Here is a 22,021-nt window from a genome sequence, read left to right on the forward strand (position 1 = left end):
CATGACAAATAATTCTTCGAAAGCTGTATTTTTCGAATCCGCTATCCACTACGCTACGTTTCATGTTCAGCTTCAGTGCTTGTTACCTGGTGGGTACCTATGAGGAAGGGTGGCAAGACATAATGTATCCTTTAATACATAGACACGGTAAATACGTATTGGTAAATATCAAACTTTGAACCTACGGGAGATCGAAACGTTGGAAAGTTCATGTGGGGTCGAGGTGTTGTTTTTCTCGGAAAGTTATTTAGTTAGCCGTAATAGTAGGTAAGCCGAAAGCGGACGTCTCAGGGGATTATTATGAATAACTTTTCGTACGACTATTGAGTAACTATTAGGGATAAAAATATTAGCTTATCCATAGAAAATTTGTGGCGACGTAGCCGTAACTAGGTACTTAGGTATAGTTTTTCGCGATTATCCAAAGTAATAGAAAAATGTTGTTATGTATGACCCTCTGAGGCAACCCTTTTCGCCGGCCTCCTAGGTACTATAGGTGTACTACTTTTGCAACATCTTGTTTATACCAAGTATGTAGTATGTAGGTTGCAAAAAAACAATATTTTCGGTCTTTTATCATTATTCCAAATGTAGGTAGATACAAGAAACGGGAAGTGCAAGTTGGACTCGCGCACTGATGGTTCCGCCGTACAAGTCTACTTTACTTACAGTAAAACTATAAAGTCCTGAAAACGGAAGTGGATTTTAACTAATCGTTACAGACCGTATTTAATCGATGAATTGTATTTATTTAAGAAAAATACGTGATAAAGGCATACCCAATCGGTATTTTTTTTTTAAAATGTATGTAAATGAAAGTAAATAACTGATAATGATAAAGAGTCTTAGCAAAATCGCACTGTTTATTGTCATGACTTTATAATTGGACTCTACCTTAGATACCTAGTTTTTCTTTTAATTTTGTCATTTATTAGTTATTATGTACTTACTACATCCGTGAATTTTTCATATGTTTGAACCAACCATTTAGCCAGAGCTTAATATTTCGTAAACCAATCACTGAATCCAAAAATTGTTTGATCATATATAGTTACCTATAATATATTTTAAAGACCTATATTCAACGATATCCCACCCCATCGAAACAACGGGAAAAATAATATTCATCCCTACTTTACGTGTATGGGAGGTACAAGGGCGTACCCAGGATTTCAGCTAGGGGGGGGCAGCTCATACCTGTTCCGAGATGATGAAACATTATAGATAAAAGAATATTAAATCAAAATATCTGACTAAAAAGAAAAGATACTTTGTTTCCAACACTTCATATTGCGCACAGTAAGTAACACGTTTTTAATTCCCACTTGGCAGGAAAATTTACGTTTATTTTATCTTCTAGGGGGGGGCAGCTGCCCCCCCCTGCTCCTACCTGGGTACGCCCATGGGGAGGTAACTAAGTAAGTAGATATAGGTACCTACCTCAAAAAAAATATTCAATATTTTATTTTACTTTTTTAAATAAATTATATCAAACATTTATATTTTAAACAAATGTTAATTAGTATATCAATGCGAAATAACAGTTTGATAATTTCGTTTCTGAGAAAAAGAGTGGTGACATACAACACGGACGTACAACAAAGTGATCCTGCTTTGCTTTAAGGGTTCCTTTTTTCCTTTTGAGGTACGGAACCCTAAAAATTAATCCATCTTTTCTATAAAATCTTTATGAAATCCTTTTTTACTCCGATCGATGCGCAAACAAAAAGAAACCAAAATATAGTTGTCCCTTCCTTGATAGGTAGTCTGCGATTTATGGCTGTCGCGTCGTATCTCGGATCGTCAAATCGGCAAATAACTTTTCTTTCTTTAGTGAATTACTGGCGGCGGCGACCGCAGTTTCCCCTACGAGAGCGTCCCTCCCGCCATTTCTCCCTCCGGTGGAGTGGGCCATTCAAAGACGGTTCGCGAAGCTCGCGGCCAGCCATACTTCAGTTTGGCGCGCTTACCGAGCGAAGGCAGTAGCGTGCGGTGTTGCCACTCTTCTTGGCGGGAAACCGAATTTTCCTCGCGCGAAAATCGTAGCAGATCATTGAGCTATAAAATCGAGTTTATGTGCTATCTGTGAAAATGACCGGCTCTAATGTTTTGCGGTGGCTCAGTGTAGTATGCCTTGTTTTGGTAAGCATTTTCGTTACTTTTATATTTGGTTTAACCTGAAAATTTAAATGATCATTTCCTTTATTTATTTACTGAAGTACCTACTTACATATTTATTTTTCGTCTCAGTAGGTAAGATAACTATTTAACACTCTTTATAATTAAACAGAATTCATAATAATTATAAGGTTAAAACTGTAAACTATGCCTTTTCGGCAGCGGCAGCGGGTAAAAAATATACATATAGTGGAACCTAAGTAAACTAAGAACAAAGATGTCTGAATAATATTTATTTATTACATCCTTTATTGCACAAATTAATATGAACATTAGTGTAAAAAGGGGGATATAATGCTATAAGCATCTACAATTTAATTAAAAAATATACAGTTGGCAGTTAATAAATTTAATTATATATAGGGGTAAAAAATATAACTGAAGTACCTACTCACATAAAAAATTAATTTTGTTCCTCCTGTAGTTAATAGTCTGATGTTATTAAAAGTACTGACTTATAAGATATAATAAGCTCCCAATATATCTCATTTAATTATGTACTTACTTATTACTGAGATCTCGGTATACAATCACATAAATTATACACACACATGACAAATGATGAATAGCTCTCGTTTCCTCATCATTTTTAATCTCACTTTAATAGCTCCGAGAGCTTGCACCACACTGATGCACAATAATTATTCATTTGGCTCCCATTATGTGCGGATGCGATAACCATCTCTTAACTGTATCCATTACATTGCAACATCGACAAATATCGATGTAAACATTACGAGTGGGCCCCCCATCCCGCGGCTCCCCAGTCCCCACTCGAAACGTCTTCTTATTGCATTGGCGATCGGTTTTAGTCATGAACTTGGCCGCATGTACGAAGGGCGGTAGTTAGATAGCCGGGAACCGCTAGCTCGGCATCGGCATATCAATTACTAAGCCGCTCGGTTGCACCCAATTATTGACTCTGGTTCACATGATCACATGGTTCCTACTGAATCGCGCGGCACCGTATCGAGATTACCTATCGATGCTACTTAAGTGCACGTATGATAGTGCAGAATCGATTTTTAATTGACAGGAAAGTAGACACTTTTGATGCGTTAAATTGAAACAAGATTGGAAGTGTGGCGCGTGCGCGGGCGCTGGCGACAACGGCATCGATTGGTGCTGCTCTCGATTTGAACTAAGCAATTCACAATGCAATTATTTGGGTACAAACTTAAAGTTCTTTTTGAAATTTCCATAAAAAAATCTAAGTAAATATTAATTATAGCAATAAGAATGTTAAGATTTGCGGATTGCGTAATATTTCGTGTCTACCGCATTCTTAAAATTGCATCTAAACTGCACCTTCCAATCAGACATTGTAAACAAAAATACTTCGCAGAATCTTGATATAATCCCTCGTCGTGCCCAAGTACTGGAACACTCGCGCGTTAATGGCTCTTCTAATTACAATTCCACAGAAATATTTTTGAATTCCGAATAAGCTAGAGTCAGGTAGACCATAGAGAAATAAGAACAAACTAGAGTTATTAGCCAGTAGCATGCTGGACTGGCTGGCTGTAAGTTATTCGGCGGAAGCTGCACTTGAAATGAAAGCATTGCGTGGGAATTGTCAGCTACCCACAATTAATTAATGCCGCGAGGGGTTCTGTACTGCGTTTCTTTCCATTGTTAAGCCAGTGCATGGCTCAGTGCAGTGATTTAAGTAGAATAGCACCCTGTAGAATGCGTCCACTCAGGATGTCTCTTATATTCATGGCACTGTAGGTATTGTTTGTAATTACAACCACCGAACTAGTAAAAAAAATATCTTATTCTTTTCATATCATAGAAGCTTCACGAAGCTTAAATGTAAGGGTCAATTTCAAAAGATTTACAGAAACTCTGTGGTTGCGTGATGGTGAGTGCTTAAATTATTTATAATTCGTTTTAACGCTTATCGCGGACTACTAATATAGGCCCCAGCTGGGTTAATATAATGAATGCTAGTAAGTATAATTTACTTTTGTAATGTTATATGCAGTAAGCAAAAGCAACGATTCATAGATAAAACGCAGTGGTTTTTCAGTACTTATTTTCAAAACAAACACCCGTGTGTGTGTGATTCAATATGATTTTCGTTTTAACATGTTGACGATTGATGTACGGAACCCAAAACGTTATGTAGGTACCTACGGAAATATTAACACCAAATAAATTGGCACTTAATTTAAGTACCTCCACTGCAAATCCAATTAGCATATGAATGAAAAGAATCCGCCCTAGTTAGTGCGAATCATGCGTAACACACGCGTGTCATGGCATGCGGCAAAAAACGCGCGAAAGTGATTTGTTTACAAAAACCCTCATAAAAAAATATGGTCACATATGTGTTCTGGTGTCGATAACCCTGAGCCAATTATCACTGTATAATGGGATGGTTAATTTGTTTTTTCAGATTTAAATTGGTTTTTTATTCGTTTACGATGTTCTGATAGTGTCGGATGGTTAGCGATGGCGCTGCAGTTGCGGATGTAGAGACGTTTTTATTTAGGGTTTTTACAACTTTCTTTCTTATTGCTTATTTATAAACTAGTGATATAGGATGGAGAGCGCAGATTATATCCCTTGTTATCTTAGGCCATCCTTAGGTACACATACATAGGTACTTACCTAGTTACGTAGGTTGGTACATTTGATTTTCCTGCGAGCTTCGCTTCGCCTAAAACTCATTGTTTCCTTGTAAAGGATACTCATCCCAGACCCAGCATTTTTCATAAACACATCAAAATAGAATTACCGAAATCACTCCCGTTTCCTTCCCTTTCTCTACCCACCCCCTTCGTGGCCTTACAGTTTTCTACGACCACTGAGACTGAAACTTTTAACTTTAACAAAAACGACCATAAATTGATGGTGAAAGAATTAAAAGTCAAGTCAGAAGTTCGGTCTTTCTACTTAATAATTGAATAGATAGGTAGTAACCCTACGACTAAACAATCTCCTGAACGCTACCTGTCTGGAGAGGTGCTAAATAATGCAATAGAACCTCTCACGTGATGACGGCCTCCAGAATAGGTTAATCGTTGCCGAGATGATATCGATCTACTTTCAGGTACAAGTTCACTCACCTCACTAAAAAGAAACTAGCTATTTGCAATTGATACCTAAATGAAGCTAATCAAAGTACAATGCCTATTGTTGACCATCCAAGAAACGCGATTTTTTTATTTGATAAATTTCGTAGGTTTTGAAGACTATAAATATTGATTATTTATATATTTTTATAGACTTTACAGAGTTTGATTTAAACTATATTAAGCCAACTTACTAACATTTAGGTCTGTACTGTTGCCCATAAGTTATTATAGGCGTATATAATAAGTACATACATATAACACACATTTATAAAGAAAATTCATATGAGGTACAGCTTCAGGTCATGAGAACAAGACCCATTTAAGTTATGACCCGTTGAAATTTTCTACGTGAAATGGCTGACTTAGCTGACATTCGTCAATTACCGCACACTTAATTACTGATTAATTAGTTACAACTGCTAATTGTGGTTCGATATGGTCTCTTTAGTCATGGGCTATGGTCAATTAGATCTTAGTACCGTTTATTGGCCCGCACGTGCTAAGACTTTCTACTAAATTGTACATTTGCATTGTCGCTAATTGGTTTGTCCATAATATTATGATTGTCTAAATTACAGTACTCAACAAGGAAGTTATTAACACGGACTACAACATTTTGTTTATGTTCGGTGCATGTATGCTACTTAATAAATAAAACACTAGACTATCCTTAAGCACGGAATCCTGCAAATCGCCAGGACGAATATAAATTTCCAGGGACATTTATTGAAATGAACCCTTATACATAGAGCCAATCCGAGACTTCCTAGTTCAGGAGAGCCTACGCCCAGCATATCTATCGGAGTCGGTGGACATATTGAATGAAGCCGGCTAGTCTGCAGGTACCGTTCCGCGGCGCGCCTCGGCCCATCAATGGTTCACTCGCGAGCCGGTCTCAGAGGGTTACTCTATACTAACGAAATACGAACCAGCTAGAGCTGTCGTGCTATCGATCGCTACAACGAGATAGAGCCGCGGCTTGCGCAGAAACTTACAAACTCCGTTTTTCTTAATATAAAGTGACCCCCCAGCGCCCTGCCCCGGTGCCTACGACCTGCCTGTGCCCTATCGATCCATATATGCATGTGCCTTAATGCCCCCGGCCATCGCTAACTTTCCTTGGATTAACCGTTAAAGGAATAGGTATGTGATTAGCTCGGACTCGCGGTCAGCGAATGAATGTGTATGCTGTGCGTGATGATATGATAACAAACGTATGTAGGTACAAAAGGTGAGCCTAATACTACAAGCAATAAAACTTTCGGAGATGATACATAACCATTTAGGAAGTTATGGAACTAGTCGGACAGGTTAAGTTTGAGGACGACAGTTACAAATGTGTGTTTGTTTACGTAAACGACAGAAATGTAGAGGAGGCAAAGGCGACATTAAAAGCAAAGAGAGCTTGTAGGCTGATTTCATTTCTAGATTAAAAAACCACTTTCGAATTATTACTTCTAAAGTTCTAACTGCAATTTATTACCTTAATGTACCTATCTATCTATCAATATTAAAAAATTAAAAAAACTGCGTTAGGATGCGTAACAACTTCCGTCAACACAGTCGACATTCCGGCCGATCAAAGCGCGAGCTGTTTACACGGCGTATAAATGCTCATTAATTTCTTGCGAGGCGGCGCGATTAATTCAATTAAACAAGCATTAAACGTGTTCAATCGAGTGGCCGGCCGTATTGGTGGTGACAGCCAACAAAAACTTGCTCACAACCTACCCGCCTAGTGATCTACCACCCGACCCAGTTTACCGTGACGGGTATGCCAACACTTATCAGGGATCCACGACTAAAATAAACAGTTACCTTTCAGACAAAAGAAATTAAGATCAATTAAAAAGCTAATTTTACAGTTACGATCCTAACTTTTTGTGTGCAGATACGAGATACGAGCAGTTTTAATTAGACGGCAGATAGCAGAGTCCGATAATGTTAAAAAGTGACGCGAACAAAACTAGCAAATGAAATGTAATGACATATGCCAAATCTCGATTGGCTATAGGTACCTAATAATATTTTGTTGTTGGAAAGGAAAATGACGCACATTTAGATTTAACTAACATATTGTACATATTTTATATACATACATACGATATTCATACAAAGTTGCAAAGCAAGTAACTCGTCACCACGTCAAAAACTACAAAGTATCCAATTTCGAGAAATCAATGCAGTTTTACCACAGTCGGTGGGCGACTTAATACCCCTGAGGGTGGCTGCCACCCTCGCTTTATAAATCATTGTCCGAATTCCGAATTACATCGTTTCTGTAATATTTGTAATCCGATGGACAGACGTGCGGCGAATGCGGTCAATGGGACCCTAGTTTGGAAAACTACAGAATTTGTTGCGGTTTGAGCGAGCTTTGTAGCTGTCAACACGACCACGTTTATCGTCATTTGTTTTTGTAATCCACGTTATTTTTGTGATATGAAAGACCTTCATTGTTTCTAACTGTGCCTCAATCTTTTTCTACTACTAAGGCACTGGTTTTGTACCTACAGTCGTCGAAATATAATAGGCTTGTTTGGATTGGATTTACATGATTAAATACATAAAAAGACACATAATCTGGCTTATTATTTAACGGCCGAAAGAAAAAAGAACTTTTAAAGCACCAAAAGTTACTTATTGTTTAGATTTTTTATGATTTTGGTTTGACACCAGCTGTCATCCCATACATTTTGGAGCTGTCCAAACGGGCCTATTATATTTCGACGACTGTAAGTAGTTGCAGGTATGTTTCAAAACGAATTAATAACATTTGTGTGTTTTAAATGAAGTTATTTAGGTACTTACATAACTTTGACTGTATTACGAAATGCTAAGAGTTTTTATATCAAAAGATTGCAGCCACCACAGCTGTATCAAAATGCCTGATGGGGTCCAGTCATTTAGAGGGTTCCGGTCTAATATAGCTCTTATAGACAGACATAGGTACCCTGATTTATTACGAACATATAACATGAAGGGCAGGAAGCTCGTAATACAGGATTTACCTCTAATACCCAATTATAGGCTATCATTGGGCTGGCCGGGGAAATAAATTAGTATTCTGCAGTTTCGGATACTTTCTATGGGGAAGATGTCGAGGCTGCCATAAACTTGATGAGAACTGTCATAAACGTTACTTCTATTGCCTTATATGACCATGGTGTAACATAAAATGTGATGCAATCCGAATATAATGCATATCTTGTAAAATATAAGTAAGTACTTAAGTACATAAAAGTGTATATTATTGTGATCTAAACTTAACTTATAACTTGCAGATTTATCTGTGTAACATCCAAATACAAGTGTAAAATCCTAATAAGTATAACTATAAAGAATACCCGATTGAGTAGTAAAAAGTATCGATTGTCGATAGACCTGGAATTTACATAATTGATTAGGTAAGTACTTAAGTATATTTATAATTAACATATTTCGTAATTCAATAAATATAATTTTAACTTTTATGCGCGAAATTCGGATAAATATTAACACTTTCTAAATTTAGAAAATAATTATTAATGATACCTAATTATATGAGGATATGTAATTAATTTGATTAATATCATTGCTATTTCCTAATCACTAGATCAATGTGGATTCAACTATGATATCTAGGGGGCTAGGTAATGAAGCTTTTTCGTCGTAACCATAGACAACATGATGAAACAACAAATCAAAGGCTACTCTACTTATTCGTCTCGTAACTACACTGTAAGTGGAACTTTTTCATTGCTCTTGAGTGTACGTTGGTAACTCTACAGGATAGTAGATATTTTTTCCGTAACTAAATAAAGAACCCACTTAGCCAATTTATTTGTTGTATAAATAAATTGGCCGCACAAAACAGGAAGTTAAAACTAACTTTGTCAGGCATCCTTTTTGAAAAATATTTCTTGTCGGATATAAGAAATTGTAGCTATAAGTGAGTTCTCCCGTTGTCTAGACGGCGCTCGAGGGTGCGTGCTCAGGGGAGATATCTACTATTATTAACATTTATTCCTTCATAAGCTATTTTCTTATCTACCATTAACCATAATAAAGACGTTATCATCATTACGCAGTTTTCAGTGGAGACATGCGACGCGACGTGATTTCGTTTTTATGAAAAACGCAAGTGCTTCAATAAACACAAATAAGTACACTTGAGACGTTGTACCTATGTATATCTAGCCTCTGCCAAGAGTCAAGAGTCATACGGCATACCTCTATGACATAGAATAGAGTATATGTAGTACCAAACCAATACTTGGTAACATTACTTTGGTTCATGGAAGTAGAAAATTAGAAATAATAAAACAAAGCGAATTTGTTGGAATACGGACGTTCCGTCCGAAACGGAACCATCTCTCTCGTCCTGAGTGATTTCCCTGCAAATGTTTCACATTGATAAGGTGAAAGTCGCAATTATTTTTAGTTGCACGTTGCATTTGCAGCAGCGGTCGTGCCGAGACGGGGCAGATAATTCGATGGCGTCGAGGCTTCGCGGCCGCGGCTCATAGGCCACGGTGCACTCACTCACTCACACCGAACTGCTAAATTACTGATTCACTACACAGATCAACGATTAAACCTCCTTTCTACCATTCATTTGAGCGTAAGTTATACGTTCTATTGATAGCTAAACTTCTTTTTTAATGGATAGTTACCTACGTAGGTTTTTATATCCAAGCGCAAATTGATAACAACAGCATGACACAGAAAGTTTCTATTAGGTAACGGTGATAAGAGCCAAAATAAATAAAGCAAACTATCCAAAAAGCTTCGGAAAATGACTAGGCAATAAACTGTGTATGAATAGCGAGTTGAGAGTGTAAAAGCCCGGTAGGAGCGGCGAGGTCGGCCGGGGTGCCACAGGTCTCGTTTTTGTGACCGCGGCCATTGCTCAGCACGAGCTCTTTCACACAGAATGAACGGTTTAATCAAATTTATATCTTGTTACAATTTCCATTGTTGCGTTTGGCGAAGTCGTGAATCCGTCTCAACCGTAACTGCACTACTTAACGGTTCAACTTTGACATACAAAACCGAAACTGTGGGATCACTCTAGCTGACTCTAGGTTCCGGATTCATGGATTCAGTAACGAGTATTATCAGACATAATCAGTGTACTAAGTTCAATGCCATTGGATTTAGAAACTGCATTTCAAATAACTTCGTCTTCTGTGCTAGGTGATTAGCTGCGCCTCTAATTATAGTGCAGGTATGTCCCCAGGCATTGTTAAAAACCAAACACAATTGACAAGAAAATAGTAAAAATTTACACAATGACTTCAAATTAAATTCCTTAGCGCTTAGCCTATTGATTACATATTTCGCACTAGAAAACATCTGATACCATTTTTCATAACAATGAAATACCTAAGTTACTTTAACTAATAGACAAATGAGACTATAGCACAATGGAGAGAAAACTTCAAGAAATAAATAAAATATTTCATCCAATTGCAAATTACTTTTTCCCTCTATATTCTGTTATTTCAAGAGATTTTTGTTGTTGTAAATTGCAATAACGACTGGAAGAGCTTTTCATTGAAATCCATAAGATATTCCACTGAGAACACAAAAAAAATATACAAAATTTGATGATTTCATTATATGGTTCGGTTTTCAAATTTTCCTAGAAATAGAATTTAAAAAAAGTTTTGTTCATTCTCTTCGGTTTTTTTATTGCATAACTAGGTTATCAAGAACATCTGTAATTGATAGGCCTTCTGTAGGTATTAAAATTGATTTTCCCGCTGACCTTCAACTTCATTCATAAAATTGCTCAAGCGCAACTCTTGACCGTGTTTATGTTCTGTGACCGCTTTCAATTGTTCTTTCATTGTGAGAGGTATTATCAATTGCAGAAAGGGTCCGAGTCGGTGAAGGGAGATAGATATATTTAGACAATCATTGAAGGATAAGCTGGTGTTATAGTGCGTAGTGAGTATTTGTCATTGACAGCCGAGGCAGCGACGGGTCAATGACCATGCGCAAGCTCATGGGAAGCGGCAGCACGGGCTATGCACAATGCGACCTGCGCCGGCGCAGACACGGCTAGTGATAAACTGCGACTTACAGCCAGGTGAAGAGTTACCGCGACCTGTCGATCCGCTGCGTGTGACCTCTGGAAAATTTCTAGACTCTAGTATATCTAGAGGTAACTATATATCTGCCTTCTCCGACCTATCCAGGTTCGTTTCTCACGTGAGCTTCTCTATGCTCACATGACAATATACTCATTAGCTCATTAGGTACTTTACCCAGAAGTAGTAAAACTTTTACATCTTCAATTGAGGGAAAATCCTACTTAAATAAATGGAAATAATTTCAAGTGGGTATTGCAACGATAAGGCAATTGTCTCTTGCGAAGATCTAGCCAATTAAAAGAATGTAGAATGTGGGTACGAGATAGGTACCCATTGAAGCGGTAAAGATAAGTCTGGAACAAGGAATATCTTCACATGACTGGCTGTACCTATAAGCATGTAGAGACATGGCTAATATTGAGCTACACGTTGGATTTAAATTTTATTTGCAACTGCAAGTAAGGCATTCTTATTTAAATGTGATAAGAGGCTGTACTTAATTGCGAATACCTTTCCAACACCTCGTAAAATGCTGAAAGCGCTTTATTTGAGGATGCAAAAAATGTGCAGACAAATTAAAGGCCGTAACTTGATATTAGTGCGAGTCGCAGAAAGTTATTTTATCTGGCGTCCCCATCTCCTCTCTTGGCGCTATGTTAATAACATTCCGACGCTTCTTCAATAACTTAACTCTTCTGAAGTTCAAGTTGAGCGTCTTATCCGTTAGCATCTCACTTCTCCCACATTACTTCGCACTTTAGCTTTGTGTTGCAACTATCGCCGGAATCTAAATGAGTGTACCTACATCGAGTAGTGCAACGGCTTCGTCAAACTATTACTGATTACATTGGTATCGTAGAGCTTATTACCAAGCATCACATCAGCATGTAGACCCGGTCATCAGTGCCTGGGTAACAAATATGCTTAAATCAAGAACAGTATCTTTTACTTCAACAAATACAATAAGATGCAAAGTAGCAAAGGGATGTCCGCAGGGTGGAGTGTTATCTCCATTGCTGTGGGTTTTAGTTGTGAATGATCTACTTTGCGATCTAAATAATAAAGGTTTTACAACAATAGCCTACGCCGATGACGTTACGATTCTCATTGGCGGTCTGTTTGTAAATACCTTATGTGAAAGGATGCAACTTGCACTGAACATCATAGAGGAATGGTGTCACAAACATGAATTGTCAGTGAACCCAACCAAAACGGAAATGGTTCTATTTACCAAAAAGACTAAGATAGGTAATTTAAAGCTACCTAAACTTTTTAATACAACCTTAAAGTTAACAAATGAGGTAAAGTATCTCGGCATATGGCTTGACCACCGCCTAAGCTGGTCTAAACATGTGGAGAAAACCCTAAGTAAAGCAACAATATCCCTATACCAAACTAGGAAACTTGTTGGATCCAAATGGGGACTCAAGCCAAAGCTGTGTAAATGGTTGTACACAGCGGTGGTCAGACCTATAATAACATATGGAGCAGTGGTTTGGTGGCAAAGATCGAACCTCATTACTGTGAAAAACAAACTACGACAGTTTCAAAGGCTTGCATGCGTTTCAATCACTGGATGTATGAAGTCAACCCCAACAGCCGCCCTAGAAATAATTCTAGGACTTCCACCACTCGATATTATCATCAAGCAGGAAGCTAAAGCGGCGGCGATAAGGCTAAGTAACATGGGACTATGGTCAACGAATACTACTGCACAGGGACACAGTCGCATACTTGACATTGCCAAGTTGTCGGCTCCCGGGTCCACTGAATGCAGCGACACTACTATAAAGACGTTTATCTTCAACAGAAGCTACACTATCCAGCGAGATCAGTGTGGCACATCAGACGAAAACAATTACGACATCAATATCTACATTGACGGAGCCAAGAACAAGAAGGGCAGCGGTGGAGGTGTCTTCTGCCCGGAACTTAATTTACAATACTCTGTCAGCTTCGGGAACAAAGCTACTGTTTTTCAGGCAGAAGCTGCCAGCCTACTTGACGGAGCTACACAAATAAAAGACACAAAAAATAGCAATATCTGCTTCTACACAGACAGTATGGCTATTTTAGGTGCCTTAGGCAGAACTGTAACAAAATCTAAATTAATTTTAGAATGTCACAGAACACTGGAAAACCTAAGCATTTCAAATAATGTAACAGTACAGTGGATTAAAAGTCATAACGACAACATAGGAAATTGCGAGGCTGACCGACTAGCAAGAATGGGATCAAATACCCTACCAATAGGGCCAGAACCATTTATTAGTTTGTCATCAAAGGCAATAAGGCAAGTTCTCACCGATAAAACACTATCTGAACACAATCAGGAGTGGAAAAATCGTGTAGATTGCAGACAAACTAAAGCGTTTATTGTATCACACAACCATAAACTTACACGCTACTTACTCAACCTGTCCCGTAGTAATATATCATTAATGGTAGGATTAATAACAGGACATTGTTGCGTGAATAAACACTTATATACCATAGGTAACTCAACTAGTCCCTTATGTAGGACATGTAAGGAAGTAGATGAGACGGTTGAACATATTCTGTTAGCTTGTCCACCTACTACAGAAACAAGATTATCTATTCTTGGACCAACAGAGCGCCTACCTCAGCTATTACAACACCCAGGCCTGCTACTCCAGTTTACTCGGGAGCTAGGCTGGCTGAGCTGAAATCAAGGGGATATGTACAAAGGTTCCACTCGAGAGAGCCACGTACAGGAACTTCACCCCCTATGAGAATAGAATAGAATAGAATAGAATACCAAGCATCAAGATTCACAAGCCACGCGGTACTTAAGTAACTTTTGAATGTTTTGAGATATAAAATATAAACAAATGAAAGAGGAACATAAGATACTCACCAAATCAGAGGTAGGGTACTAGTTTGTTTACCATGATAAGGTAACTACCCACATTTTTAAATGAAAATAACTTAAATTAGTACCAATGGTAATGAGTATCAATTCATTCAAAGAGAAGATACGTATGATAAGTATATTGTTTTTTTCAACACATACACGTCACATCATTGTCTTGTAGTGTGATCAAGACATGATCAAGAAGTTCTGTGACAATTGACATGCAAAGCTTTTATTTGCGCGAGCTTACGTTTCCGTGTGCTTAAGTGATTGGTAAACAATGCACAAGCAAGCATTATGCAAGGCATTCACATCATGCACAGGAAACAAGAATCTATCAGCGACAAGGTCTAATGACCCCTTGGGACGGGCAATGTTTTATCTCGGTACTTATTGGAGTATTGTTTTCAAATCAACTGTCAATCTCATCGTTTCCATTTGTGGAATTTGTGCGGAACCTATTCTAATTTCATAATTAAACATCACATGAACTTTATCATTGATGTTGTAATTTACAAAATGATTAATCAGAATCAATCTCCCTCTGAATTTAGCATTAGGTACATAAGTATCTAAGTATAAAAAATTTTCTTGGGTGGGCACTTGCTTTGCTAGGAAACGGTATATTTAAAAAACATTTGGAGCATGCATTAAAAGTGTTAACACTTTTAGTAGAGTCAGATAACATCTACATCAATATTTTATAGACAGTAGCGGCATTAGAACCCTGCGTAACGGTAGCAGTCATTATAGGACTTTTTCAAAGCGTCAACTAATGACTCTCAATTCATATTGATGTTCCAGAAGTTAACGATAGATTGGTATCTTGAAATTTATATTCCATGCAAATTGGTTCGTTTACCTGTGTTTTAGAACAGTAATGTCGCCAACCGGTCCGCGTCCGTGTGGTCAAACGGCAATGATCCGCAATAAAGTCCTGGAATGTTACTTTTATTCAAATTCACCTTGCGTGGGGTTGCTCTATTAATATTAGAAAACAAACACGATAAATCTTGGTTCAGACCAGACCTGAGAAAAGGAATAGAGATAAAAAATACTTATTTAAAACCGGTGCCAATGATTTATTATCAGTTGCAGTTACACGCAGGCTACGGCCATAGTTCAAGTTTCGACGGCAGCCGACATCCGCACATACTAAAATAAGAGCTCCTATTGTTCTTCACAACGCGAACCATAAAATATAGGATACGTACATAACTATCCTTTGTTTTTATAGGTAAAAATAGGTTCTTAGCGGAGGAAAATTTCAATAGAAGTAAAGGTTTATATTTTGAGTAAGAATGAATTAATATAAATCGGAAAGAGTTTATAGTACCATAAATACTCAATGTTAATGGCGAGGAGTATTAGAATCTTCGCTAATCTAGTCAAGATGGTTTCCGAAGGCTTCCTGTAATAAAGCCGCCTCGTTTCCAGGACCTTTATAGATGTACAATTGCACGTACGTGTACCTCTATACATACATTTATTATTTCTCGATGCCTATACTATGGCACGTACTTAATTATGTTCAAGACAAACCCTTTAGGTTATCATAATCATAATCATAATCATTTATTCATTGCAATGGTTTAATGGCATCTTAATTTAATTTAAAAACCTAACTATGTTACACAATGTATTGTATAAATAAATAGTATAAATGTAAGTGTAAGTTTTTACCGTAAAATTATGAGTAGGTACCTATGTACTGAAATGGAATTTACGAAAAATTCAAGACCTTTGCCCAGCAGCAAGAAAATGTAATTGCATTTTAAATAACAAACCTTAAATAAATTAATCTCACCTCATCCCATCTCATTGTCCTTATGTTTGCATAGGTTACCTTTACTTATCAATAAATAGTTAACTTATTTTTATATTATATTTTGATGGCTCTACTAATGTATGTACCTAAGAATTAGCAAGAATATTATTCCGATCCGTTACATTTTAACACTCTAGTTTCGCGTTTATACGGTATAAACTCATATTAAACACATCAATTATAACTTTAATTATATGGCTATAAAATTATAAATTTATTATATTCGTCTTTATTAATTCCGTTAACAGAAAAATAAACTGCAGATTATAACCCAATCTATTCTATAGGTACTCACATAAGTACTAAACTTGGCCATCGCACACGTTCAATATAACGTTCTTTTGTACTTTCTAGGTACTTGTATTTAAGTCTCAGTACCTATAAATATTGCATAAGTAACATATTTTTTGGGATTTTAATATATTATATCAATACTCAGAAAATCTAAGTATGTATCCACTCACACTTCTGTTTTAAAATAAATTACAGTAAGTACAGTCAGTTGAGAACAAGAATTCGGTCATTATAATGATCGGATTTTTGACAAGCTAATTTGAAAATCAAACCGCGACTGACATTAACATAAACCTATAAAGCTCTGCTGGTATCGCATTGTAACACAACTTATTCTCATCATGTGTTAAGTATGAATACCTACCTACTTGTAGCCGCTACGGCAAAACTTTCTCATGCCATGAAGATACAGTTAACGTTTTTCTAGAGTTCAATGTTGTACATCCCATAGATCTATGGCTGTAATATAATGATCTTATGCAACATTGCAACTCATGGTTCTTAGCCCAAATGGGGTTTTCGACAGTTTATTGTACTTACTCAACTTCTTTGATGCTAATGAATTTATCAAACTCTTGTTTGCTAATGTGACTGTTATTGCATACATCAAAAGAGGGAGCATCATCGTATTTTTACACTATTCAATATTCACTCTATCTAAGCATTCGCATTCGGTAAAGGCTGCACTCTACCCATGTACACTTGTCCAAAATTAATAATGCACATGCAGATCTTCACACCCGAATCATTAAATCGTACGAGCCTTAAAAAAACACTTGCATTTTGCACCTTGAACGAAAGAAATAGGAGTCAATATCATGTGTCATATAATCGAAAACAACCGATCTGTCAAAGATTTCTATGCGCATTATCAATTTTGGAGCACTGTACAGTTGAAGCCAAAACTTACGCGACATAAAGCAGCGAGCAAACTGCACTTGTGTCACGCTCTCATGGCCCCTCTAATGATATCAAAGTCTCATTTCATTTGTTCGCCTGACATTATCATCTCGATGCAAATTATACTTACAACGTAAATGGATGTTGCAACTTGGAGGAATGCTGTAATTACAACCCACGTTGAGTGAAAACAAGATACAATGTGTGATAGACGGATTGGAGGCACACGCATGGGGTTTTTGTTGGACGCTCCTCTCGGTAAAGAAACGTCTTGTCAGGCAAAGTCATTCAACTGCTGAATATGAAGTAGTACTTAAGTAATCTAAGTGGTAGTGTGAGACCCGCGGCTGATCGAAGACTCGTGATCCTCACCTTCGTTATTACGACCTAAGGCACAGCGGCACATTTGTTCCTTGAAACATTACAAATATACTTTCCAGTGATAAAAATGTCCAAATCACATCACGGCCGTAAAGTGATGAGTGATATAAGACGATCTCATAATTATAATATATCATCATTATCACCTTAGAACTGCTGATAATGCTGATCCTTATAATATGTACTTACTAGGATATAACTATTTTAGTCCATAGAGATATAATATACTTAGATATAATTATTATTTTTTTTTTAAGGGCCTGTTTTCTAAATTATTTATTGGATGAATTTATGTAAATGTATGATTTATTTAAATAAGAGGTTTCATATTTACTTGATGATGAATTAATTTGCAATGACCCAACCAACATCCACTTGTCCCCATTGCCCAGGATCTTCTCGGCAATTTGTGGTGCCCCGTGGCTTGAATGTCCACATAGGCCGTATACATAAAAATGATCTTGCACATTCTCAGCCAGCGGCAGCGGTTCCTGCTGCTACGAACCTTAACCCACCCCGCAATGCTCAGGTCACTTCAAATTTTGATCTCTTGGCTTCTATGAGGAGAAACATCCGGGTGCTGAAACACATACCTAAAGGTGCAAGGTGTATGGCAGCTGGAAAGTTGTCTCATCTTATTGACCTTTGTGTTGAAAGTAACGGCAGACAGGAGTGGTATGATCTGTTAACCTTTCCTTATTCAGCCTTGAGGGTTCCCAGTAGTGTCGATCAGCGATCTCTTACAGCTAAAGTTAAGGACAATGTTAACGGCTCTGCTGAACCGATAGTTGACGACAGTTTTTTGACACACAGACAGGGTTCAATTTACAGGGCAATTGAAGCGAAAGTCTATGATGGGGATTTACGTGGGGCAGTCAGATTGTTAACCTCCGATAGCTCTCTGGCTCCCAGGACTCCTGAAACTATAACTGCATTAAAAGAAAAACACCCGACACCTTCGTGCCCCTTATCTTTTCCGCCTGAGCCAAATATTTCTTCACCCTTCTTATCCGTCACTGTTTCTGATGTTGCTGATGCTGTTGACTCCTTTTACAGTGGGTCAGCTGCTGGTTTAGATGGCTTGCGTCCACAGCACTTGAAGGAGCTGATCTCGGTGTCCGCAGGTGATAATGGGCACAAATTGTTAGAATCTCTAACTAGACTCTGCAACTTTCTACTGAAGGGAATGCTAAACCTGGAAGTTTGTCCATACTTGTATGGAGCTTCATTGTGCGCTCTTTCAAAATCAGATGGAGGAATAAGGCCGATTGCAGTAGGATCGGTTTTTCGCCGGTTGGTTGCTAAGGTTGGAGGTCGAGCAGTTAAATCGGAGATGTCTGTATTTCTACAACCTCATCAACTTGGGTATGGCACTGCTTTGGGATGTGAGGCAGCAATTCACGCCACTCGTAGCTTCGCCATGACAGGTTGTGAAAATGCATCTAATGACATTATTCTTAAGGTTGACTTGAAAAACGCATTCAACAGCATTGAACGAGATGGAATGCTATCAAAAATACAGGAGCACATTCCAACTCTCTATCCATTTCTGAGCCAGTGTTACTCGTTGCCCAGCCAGCTGTTCTATGACTCTGAGTCCATATCGTCACAGGTTGGGGCGCAACAAGGGGACCCATTAGGACCACTAATCTTTAGCTTAGCCATTAATGATGTCGTTAAATCGTTAGCTTCCCCATTGAATGTGTGGTATTTGGATGACGGGACAATTGGTGGAAACATCGATACGGTGGAAAAAGACATGAAAGCTATTATAGACATGTTTAAGGAAATGGGTCTTGAATTAAATAGAAACAAATGTGAACTTTTCTGTTGCAGCCCGAATATCCCCAACTTGTCCACCATAACAAATCTAGTCCCAGGAATCAAACTGTTGGATAAGGCAAACTTTACTGTCTTGGGAGCCCCTATTTTTCCTGAAGGCGTTCCACCACTACTTGATGGCAAAAGGGAGGGAATCAACAAGACAGTGAGTGGATTGAAGCAGTTACCGGCCCATGTTGCGCTTACAATCTTTCGCTGCTGTTTGTCTATGCCGAAGCTGACATATGCTCTGAGGACTTCTCCAGTTTGGTTGTTCCCAGCAAACATAGCTAATATTGATAACTGTATCAAAAATGTCCTGGAGCAAGTCCTTAACATCAAATTGGAGGGGGATCAGTGGCGACAAGCAGCATTACCGATCAGACACGGTGGTCTGGGCATAAGACGAGTCAAAGAGACCGGTCTCTCGGCTTTCCTATCCTCGGCGCACGGCGTAGTGGATCTTGTCACTCGGATCTTATCGATTAATGGTGACGGATTCCGCTTGCCTTTTGTTACTGAGGCTTTAGAGGGCTGGGAAGCTCAATGTCCTGGAAAAGAATTGCCTGATCACCTTGATGTCCAGAAAGCCTGGGATGATGTTCTGTGCAAATCTGTTTTGGACAAAATTATGGAGAGCAGTATAGGTGTAGATTTGGCGAGAGTGAGGGCTTCATCAAAACCTGAATCGGGCTCTTGGCTTCACGCGTTGCCGTCTCCTCAAATGGGCACCCTCTTGGACGATGACTCGTTGAGAATAGCAGTAGCATTAAGGCTCGGCTGCGACATATGTGAGCAGCATCATTGTATTTGCGGTGCACTGGTAGACTCAAGGGGTCATCATGGTCTAAGTTGTCCCAAGTGCGCTGGTAGATTTCCAAGACATCATGCGCTAAATGACTTGATTAAGAGGGCAATGGTCATGGCGAATATCCCGTGCGTCCTGGAACCACCAGGTTTGAGTCGCACTGATGGGAAGCGTCCGGATGGACTAACGCTGGTCCCCTGGGAGCGTGGCAGAAGCTTGTTGTGGGATGCCACATGTGTTAGCACGTTTGCAGCTTCACATTTAGCAGGAACGGCAAGAGTAGCGGGCTCGGCGGCTGAGAATGCCGCTAGATTAAAGCACCAAAAGTATACGGATTTAAAAAACCGTTACTTGTTTGTCCCTGTAGCAGTGGAGACGAGCGGAGTTTGGGGTGGTGAAGCTAAAGCCCTCATAAGGGATCTAGGCCGCCGTATTGCCTCGCGAGGACATGATCGTCGCTCCGGGTCGTACTTGGCTCAAAGGCTCTCTCTTGCTATTCAAAGAGGTAACGCTGCAAGCATTATGGGTACTTTTGGGCCAGGTATGACTCGTGGCGGATTATTAGATTAATTTAATTTTACTTTACCCTTTTACTTTACCCTAATTTACCCCCCCCAACACGGTATTATTTAAGATTAACTACTTCTACTTTATTTAGATCATAAACATGTTGTAATAGGCTAAGTTATTGTCAATAAATATATCTAAAGTAATCTTAATAAAGAGTCGGTCGAAAGCTGAATGTAAATATTTACCCAAAAAAAAAGTTTAGCCCTTATAACATAGGTAAGTACTTAACTTACACGTTAAAAACTGAATGATATGTTTCGGTAGAGGCTCTATGAGAGATATATTGTTGTTAGTACGTTTCAGTTAATTTTACAGATATCTATCATGAAATTTGTGAAAAATTTCCGCCGCGTGACAGATTTTACCGTCACATAATATCTGATGTAAAAAATGTCTACTTTAAATTCTGTAAAGTATTTAAATTTTGCCATGGTCACAGCAGATCTATTAAAAGAGCCGTTGAAAGGAAAAGTATGACTATACAAGATTCTTTTGAATAATGGTGAAACGCAAAAGTTTTTTCTAATACCTAGTGGAACAAAACTAAAAGTAAACGATCTCATAATATCATCAGAAGAAAAGAACGAAAGTTCTCAATTGTCTGACTGAAATCACGAAACGTTTAGAGACTCGTTAGTGTCACCGTCGGGTGAACAGAGCACGCTGTACACAGCGGAGTGCGACCACTCCACTACGTCATACTACCATCATTACGTTTAAAAACTTTTTACTATCATTATCGAATACACACGATGCCGACGCTCATCTGTTAACATTCCAACACTTCTACAATAGTTTTCTCCGTAACAATATTGCCCGTGCTTTCTCGATCGATTTCTACGATTCCCATCATACCTATCAAGTAAATAATTCCAAATTATATACAACGAGTAGCACGAAATTCATCTCACATGTAAGTAGGTACTATCGGTGAACCTTACAAGTGGTAATATTGATTTCTTTGGGAATTGAAGAAAGCTCGAGCCCACTCGTGCTCTTCCAATTCCTCGCACTGTTATTTAGGGAGCGCGTTTGATAGGATTCGGTGAATAATTGTGATTACCTACGACCGATTCAACCGCAATCCACATGCAATAGAGTGGATGTAACGGAGTATTTTTTGCGATTCCGTGATCGGAATTTGACTACTACGGCTTGACAAGAAAATAGCAGTGACGGGCTATCGCTATTACGAATGTAGAG

General features: G+C 38.4%; 1 protein-coding gene across 2 annotated transcripts in view; it reads left to right on the forward strand.

The window, feature by feature from the left end:
- The first annotated feature begins 1,879 nt into the window (after positions 1-1,879).
- The window catches only part of LOC105385378, a 38,538-nt gene continuing 18,396 nt past the window's right edge, over positions 1,880-22,021 (forward strand). The window contains exon 1 of one of the 2 annotated variants that reach the window (XM_048623476.1): positions 1,880-2,142. In XM_048623476.1, coding sequence (XP_048479433.1) covers positions 2,092-2,142 — 51 coding nt within the window. In that variant the 5' untranslated portion in view covers positions 1,880-2,091. The remainder of the gene's footprint in view (positions 2,143-22,021) is intronic. The other variant, XM_048623475.1, reaches the window with a different exon arrangement.

The sequence above is a fragment of the Plutella xylostella genome, chromosome 10, assembly GCF_932276165.1.
Source record: "Plutella xylostella chromosome 10, ilPluXylo3.1, whole genome shotgun sequence".
NCBI classification, from domain to species: Eukaryota; Metazoa; Arthropoda; class Insecta; order Lepidoptera; family Plutellidae; genus Plutella; species Plutella xylostella.